Below are 7775 nucleotides of genomic sequence, written 5' to 3' on the forward strand. Positions count from 1 at the left end.
GTGCAGCAGCCTGAAGAAGTGCACCAAAGAACATGGTCTGAGTGGGCGAGAAAGAAAAATTGAGGCTAAGCTCCAGGTAGCAGACCAGAACTGGGCCAAGAATGGCTGAAAACTCATTTTAATTAAGCCCAGAAGGGGAAGAAAGTACTCAGGAATACCAGAGTATGCCTACTAAGTACACTTTGTCAAGTTAGCTTATTTACAAAGCTAAATGCAGAACATCTTCAGGAGCTGCCACACTAGGAACATGAGCAAGATCAGCCAACCAAGCCTCCATGCTACCATATGGAAAAAATGGGACAACCCCTCTTTACACTACAAGCTGCCCCAGCCTTTACAAGGGTAAACTTAAGACCCCAAGGAAGAGGGGTCTTAAGTAATGCAAAATAGCTGAAGGAATAGTTTCTGGACAAGAGGTCATTACTTCAATAAATACGCAGGTAAGATAGATCCCCCTTACACTTTTCAGCTTGCAGTAACCAAGACAATGAGACCTATGGCAGGACACAGTCATGTTAAGAACTGAGAGAACAACTTTCCTCTTTTCTTGGTATTTGAGACAACAGCATCATCACAGCTGTTTTTCAATCAACAATTCTTGCTTGCTTAAAAGCCATCGTATCAATGTAGTAAGGAATATGCATGATCTTTTAAAAAGTGGGAAGGACTTCAGTATCTATATACAGGGATTTATCACGTTAATTCTTGTAACAACGCTAATATTCTCACACACAAACACTTCTTAGCTGCAGAAGAATGAAGCTTTATGTAGGTTTTCTGGCCAGGTACTCCTGTTAATTAGTGCCAGGACAGATGCTGTAGCTCAGAGAGACTCCTTTGCACAAGCTTTCTTCAGCAGAAGGGAAAAAAATATGCTGATCCCTGCTAATGATCTGGCAGTAGCCAGCATGAAAACTTGGCACATGGGAATGCAAATTCTGACAAAAGTATTGCTAAAACCATATCAGTATTGACAGGAAATAAAAGCTGGGCACAGTATCTGTTGGAAATGAGGCAATTGTAACAACCTTCCCTAACCATTCTTGTGGTGATCTAAGTCAGACCCCACTTCAAGAACCCAAGGTAAGAGATTTCTACAGCTGCATTTTTAAAGTCATCAGCACACACTGCAAGGCGCATTTTGGAACTGTGACACCAAACATTAGGAAAATGAGTTTTCCCGCTTAATTTGCAACAGCAAGTAGAATACAGTTAACAGTTGCATTTACAAATGCATAATAGAAATATTCTTCACAAAAGAATGAGGTATTTTATCTATATAGCAATCTTTATTTCAAAAATGGCATTTATTACAAAAATGTAAAAATCCAGCTAAACCAGAAACATAGAGATTATTTTCCTGGACTAAGAAGTCCAGGGATCTTTGTCCCCATATCCTTTTCCTCACAATATTTTCCCCACTTCCAGTCTGATTACACAGGTGCAAATGTGCCTAGATGGCCTGGAATAGATAAATACATTGAGAAAGGCAAAAGCTGTAGAGCTAAACGCATGCAACAAGTTCTATCAGGAAGAAACCCTCAAAAATAAACGTAAGCGTAGAGATAATCTGCAGATATCCGGGGATCTGCTCAGTCATCCTTGTCTTTTGCTCCATGTTTCAGGATGCGTGTGAACTCAATATAGTTGAAGTTCCCCTTTTTGTCAATGGGTGCCTCCCTGTACAGCTCATCTACCTCCTCATCTGTGAACCTGTCTCCCATTGTGGTGAGCAGCTCTCGCAGGTAGTCTTCTTGGATGAACCCTGGAACAAAATGTACGAGGACATAAGAAAAAAGGAGGTTATATTTATCTGCTAACAGATGGATGATAATGTCTTACTCCAAATTTGTTCCATTTAAAGATAGCTACAGTCTTTGTTGTCAAATGAAAACAAAGCCATTAAAGCCTATTACTACAGTTGCAAATTAATTACAAGCATCTAATTAAGCCTCTTAGTTAATTTGCCTGGTCTCACTACTTCAAATAAAGGCTATCTTATGATTGGCCTGTGTTGCTTCAAAAAATATACAAATTTGTCAGTATATGTATTGGACCTTCTTCCAAATAGCCAGGCTATACTCCTGGTAGTACCAAAAGCCTTTAACAATTGTGTATTATTTTACACAAAGGGGATCTGTTAGTCTTGAACATTCCTAATGAAAATCACTAAAAAAATCACCCAAATTTACAGAACTTGGCAACTACCAATGTTCAAGTGCATGAAAACACGGAAAGTTTGAAATACTTCAAAGATTTTAAATTGATCTTAAACCAGTGACAAAACTCAGACTTACTAGACTGGTTGCACACATTTGGGGCATTGATTAGTAAACGAGCAGCCTTATATAACTTGTGACTCCTATCAGCACTCTTGTGAGTCACACAAAGATTTTCTTGTATTCAGTTTCTTCTCCTGTAAGTTCAACTTAATAAAGAGAAGGTGGATAGAAGTTGCTGACAGAAAACAAGTTCATAAAAGCACAACAGCTTTGAAGACAAGGAGTGCCCTCACAAAAGTGTCCCTAAAGCTGAATTTTAAATCGGGAAAAATTTAAGACCCTGGTTCTCAAATCAACATCTTCTTTACCTTCCGTCTTGAATGCTACCAAAGGGCTACAAGTCTGGGATCTTAAGTTTTATAGTGTAAATTTTAAAGTGAAATTTAAAGTAATTTCAGCTGATGGGGACACAGGCATGATTTTTAGTTTGCAGACATCTGAATTTTCACAGCTAAAAAAATCATCACCACTTCTATGAATTCAAGTATTTATTGTTACAAAGGTAGAAGTAATACATGAATACTGTTATTTTGCTTACGTACCTGTTGCTTCTTCATCGAAGCAAGCAAAAGCATTCCTGATTACGTCTTCCGGGTCGGTGCCATTTAACTTCTCACCAAACATTGTGAGGAACATTGTGAAGTTTATGGGGCCTGGAGCCTCATTCATCATGGAATCTAGATATTCATCCGTTGGATTCTTTCCTACAAATAAAGGGATTCATAGATGATTTCGCTTTCAAACTAAAAGTAACCTAAAGAGCATACCCCCGACTCCATTATTCTAATTGTAACAGCATAAATTTGCCTGTCAACCACAAACAGAAAAGTGACCTTACCAAGGGAGGCGAGCATGTCATGCAAGTCCTCCTTATCAATGAAGCCATCCCTGTTCTGGTCGATCATGTTGAAGGCCTCCTTGAATTCCTGAATCTGGGACTGATCAAACATCGCAAACACATTGGAAGTGGCGCGCTGAGGGCGCTTCTTGGTGGTCTTCGTCTTTGCCCTTTTGCTGGACATGTTGGCTGTTGGTTCTAGAGAAACAGACACAGACACAAGATTTAGCCTTCTTAAACCAGACTGTAAGTCCTTGGGAGAGGGGTGGATAAAGGACTATCAAATTCTATGTTGTAAATGTGAATTTGCTTACAACAATTGGTTATAAACATATTATTTAGTATCTCCAGCTTCATTTTATTTCATTCTGCTTTCACTTGCTACTAAGCACATCTTTTCAGACTCAGGGACTGGGCACTGTAGGCCACCAGCAGGCTACATTAGGAAACCAAATCAAATTGTAAGTTCTTGAACTGAAACTCACATAATGCTTTTGTTGCTGATTCAGTACTTTATCTGCACCTTCCACAAATTAAGATGACTACATACATAGCAGTTTAGGAGGCACTGCTGACCTACCATGTAGAAGGGTATGGGCTGCCAACCTGGTATAGTACGTAGCGGTTAAGTCAGTCGAGCAGTATGCTAAACTAACATTTGTCAGGAGAAGAGTATTTTAGGCTCTAGATAACATTTTCTTAGAATAGCTGCCATTAAAAGAGCAATAGGTCTCAGGACGCAGAATGACCCTGGTGAGAGCCTGTGGTTTTTGTGCAGATTTCTGCATGGTGCTGGGAGAGAGATCTGCCAAAGAACTCCTACTACAGTTCTTTCATCACAGTTAACTAGGGGATTGTGCGTGTTGGAGAAAGGACGCTGACTTGGTTCAAAAGCACTACATTGCTATTCTGTTACACAGTGGAGCTATTACACAACACAAATGCAAGCATACTCTCTCCAAAATAAATTAACAACATAATAGAAGTAGAAGTTTCAGAATAGAAATCTGAAGATGGTTTCTCTTAAATTGTCAACCTTTCAAAACATTTATCTATTCTTATAAAGTCTTTATATAGTTTCATGTATCAAATATACTGATTTCATTGTTTTTTGAGCTATCAAATGAAGAAATAAATGTGGCAGTTCACGTTTTAACACTGATACAAATAGGGTAGAAGGGAGGCTTTCGAGTTAACTGCTTCTATTTATCTGGGAAGATACAATTTAGTGATCAACTATGGTTGACAGCACACACAGGAAAGGCTGAGTCATTGACTGAAAAGCAAACACAAAAGACCTCAACATTGCTACTGTATCAAAAGAAAGTAGGCCCTGCTTAATGTTGTTTCCCAAAGTCTTCTTTCACCTCTATGCCTTAGTTTTATCTAATGCAAGCAATCCATGCTGCTATCATCCTTTATTATGCCCAAACCAAGTGTTATGCAAAGCACGTTCCTTCTATCCTCTACTTTGAATTTTACAAGGAGCACTGCACCAACTGTGTCCTGAAATAGGACAAATTTAAGCTTCACCTGCAGTCACAAGAATACCAACAGTTTGAAATTTACACCAAGTATTAATTTTGTAACTTAAAAATTATCTGGTCAGAAATGCAATTTAATCGGAGTCATGGCACGGTTCTGTTTCTTGGACAATTTGCTCAAAGTTACAATATTTTGTTAGACTCCTGAAAAGCAAGACTGAAGTCACTCACTCTGATTCATCCTTTTAAAAAAAAGGGAGTAAATTTAAGAAAAGTAGCTCCAATACATGGTTAATCAATCCCAATATTCAGGCAAAAAGCAGTTAGTTTGGGTTTTCTTTGTTTGCTTGTTTTGTTTTCAATTAAAAGGAAAGACGTTTTACCTTGCTTTTTATCAGGTACCTGACAGGCTGTACCAACCATCTGGATCATAAAAGGATATTCCATGGTTATGTCCTTCTCAGTCTGTCTACAAAGAGCGTTACTGATCTCCCCTGCTAATTCCACACTTTTAAATCCTACGTGCATATACAACGTTCCTCTGACGTATAAAACAAACCATTATGTCCTGAACTAAAAATAGCTTATGAAATGCAACCACACATCCTTCAGCGCTGAAGTTCTCTTCATTGCATTCACTAACCACAAGCTATCAGACATGTCTGGTCTCCAACAAATACTTCAACATTACAACAAATAAACATGAACTCCTGACATCTAGATACTTATGAAGACAATAAGGTAGTTTGCTTTCAAGCTGCAGTCAAGGGATGGGCATAACTTCAGCGTTTTTCTCACCTCAGTAAAAATACTAATGCAAATTACTGTTAAACTCCAAATTATTTATTGAAAGTTCCACTACCCAAAAATAGAGTCAACAGTAGTTTTCAGGATGTGGTCAGAGAAGTTCACTTTGCATGTGCTGCAAGGCAGCACTCCCAGCAAGCTGCTACATGTGATTCTCTCATGTACAATTCCAACCTAGTCAAGAGGCAGTAACAAGGAGACTGCTGCCAGCTGTAGCTGCACATGGCAAGAGGAGAACCTCTTTTTAATGGTTTGGAAGATTGCCGAATCAGAACACTGTACTAGAGAAGATACAAAATTTGCTAATGTTTGCAATATTATTCTTCGAGTTTCTCTCCAGCAGGCTCGGGAGGCAGCTGTATGGAATAAGAATGCACAACTCCTTCACTTTGAGACCTGTCAGCCTGCATGTAGAGAAACATTGTGTCTCAAGAGATTGTGGTGCCTGCCAGCACAAGTCTGGTGCAGCTGTGCCCATTTGATGCACTCCATTCTGGACAACTCTTGTCAGAAAAAGGGTGATAAATTTGAAAGTGCTCAGACAAACAAGGACATCAATCCTGTTAGCCAAAGAAGATCCATTCAAGATGAAAAAGTTCAGAGTGTTTACATGTAGTATACCTCTCCATGTACAACAGTGACTGATGTAGGGAGCCAGAACAATCCTGAGTCAAGCACCGGACCCACTAATTTTAGAGAAAATAGGATTTTACCCAATAAATCCAACGGGTCATCTATATATAAAAAACTCCCATGCTTTTATAATTGAAATAGGATATGTATAGGCTGAAAATAGAAGAATCTCAGTAGATGTAAAGTGGAAATACTTCCTGTTAGATAGTACAGGTCATGACAGGCAGGTTTAGTCTGTTGTTTAAAACTATGATGCACTGAATGGTCTGGGGCTTGGTTTGGAAACAGTTCAAGTTTAGTTCAAAGCTCCTAATGCAAGACCTTGCCTGTAAACTTGCTATAAGATATTTCCAAAAACATAACCTCTATTTGGGAAGATTTTAACATAAAAAAAAAAAAAGGAATAGAAAGGTGGTAATAGCATGTGCTGCACTGTGCTGCTTGCACATGTACATTCATTTGCTTTGATATCAAGCAACTGATATCAAACTACAGAAGCACAGAAAGTCATCTGTGGTCCTTACCTCTGGGCAAAGGATAGACACAGGAGGAAACAAAACCGAGCAACTGAAGAGCTTGAGCCAGACAATAACATATGAAATTTTATAACCCACTAACAGTGCTGCAGGCTGGATCTGTTAGAGGCAGTGACCAAAAGTTACATTTCAGAAAATACCCTCACGTTTCAACATTGGTTTTGTAATGACTGGGGATGTCTATCATGCAAAGTTTGTTCCAGTATTTAAAGGGTGACTACAGAGAAGATGGAGACTCTCTTTTTACAAGGAGTCACATGGAAAAGACAGAGGTGAGGACCACAAGTTACACCTGCAGAGATTCTGATTGGACACAACATTAAAATTTTTCACAAAGAGAGCAATCAGCCATTGGAATAACTTCCCCAGGGAAGCAGTGGATTCCCCAACACTGGACGCTTTGAAGATTCAGCTGGACAGGGTGCTGGGACATCTAGTCTAGGTCATGGCTTGCCTAGAAAGGTTGGGTCAGATGATCCTTGAGGTTCCTTCCAACCTGATATTCTATGAGTTTATGTTCGAAATAAAAACCCAAACAACCCACAAACAAAACAGCCACATAATAAAGCCCCATAACCCACACTCAAGAAAGCCTGTATGTGAACTAAGATAAGAATCACCTTCCTTTCAATCACCAAATTCAAAAGTCATCCGCAAAGCTCAATCCCAAGTTCTGTCCACAATCAATTACAGCATCAGGTACAACCACGCATCCATCACAGCCTGGGTGGTAGCAGGAAGAGATAAGACTATGGCTCTCTGATCTGATCTGTAGCAAAGCTTTATAAAGAGCAGACTACACTTTTTACACTTTAACAAAAGGAAATAAAAAAATACCATGCCATCTCTGTTTTGAAAGTCAGCTTAATGCACTCCTCATGAATAAGTTTTCCTAAACCCTTTCACAGGAGTCAAACCTGCCTCCTCATGAATAAGTTTTCCTAACCCCTTTCAGAGGATCAACCCCTGCCTCAAAATCCAGTGCCTGCGATTCCACAGGGTCTCCGTCTGCAAGTCAGACAGCGGAAACCCTTACGAGCTGTCCCTCTGAGCTCTGTCGCGGCCATGGTTATTTCAAAACGTACGCAGGAAAGGGCAGATTCAAGGCCTCTCCTGCTATCTCAGCCACGGAAGCTTTCACACTGGCCCTTCCCCTGCTCTAACTATAGTGAGGAAACGACCGCGGAGGGTCGAT

The 7775-nt window shown here is 39.6% G+C and overlaps 1 protein-coding gene across 3 annotated transcripts; it reads right to left on the reverse strand.

Annotated features, from left to right (window-relative positions):
* Window positions 1–1269: 1269 nt before the first annotated feature.
* Window positions 1270–7577, reverse strand: LOC104401263 (myosin regulatory light chain 2, smooth muscle minor isoform). Of its 3 annotated transcripts, none has more exons than XM_010019654.1 (4): window positions 7551–7577; window positions 3121–3318; window positions 2825–2986; window positions 1270–1765 (listed from the first exon to the last, which is right to left on the reverse strand). In XM_010019654.1, exons 2-4 carry the CDS (start codon window positions 3302–3304, stop codon window positions 1593–1595), a joined length of 519 nt encoding a protein of 172 aa, XP_010017956.1. In that variant the 5' UTR covers window positions 3305–3318; window positions 7551–7577; the 3' UTR covers window positions 1270–1592. The 3 variants fall into 3 exon arrangements, with proteins under 3 accessions (XP_010017956.1, XP_010017955.1, XP_010017957.1); XM_010019653.1 differs by lacking the exon at window positions 7551–7577 and adding an exon at window positions 4988–5051; XM_010019655.1 differs by lacking the exons at window positions 2825–2986; window positions 7551–7577 and having other exon boundaries at window positions 1276–1765; window positions 3121–3304.
* Between the last annotated feature and the right edge of the window lie 198 nt (window positions 7578–7775).

This window comes from Nestor notabilis, unplaced genomic scaffold, assembly GCF_000696875.1.
Source record: "Nestor notabilis isolate BGI_N333 unplaced genomic scaffold, ASM69687v1 scaffold22868, whole genome shotgun sequence".
Lineage (NCBI taxonomy): Eukaryota > Metazoa > Chordata > Aves > Psittaciformes > Psittacidae > Nestor > Nestor notabilis.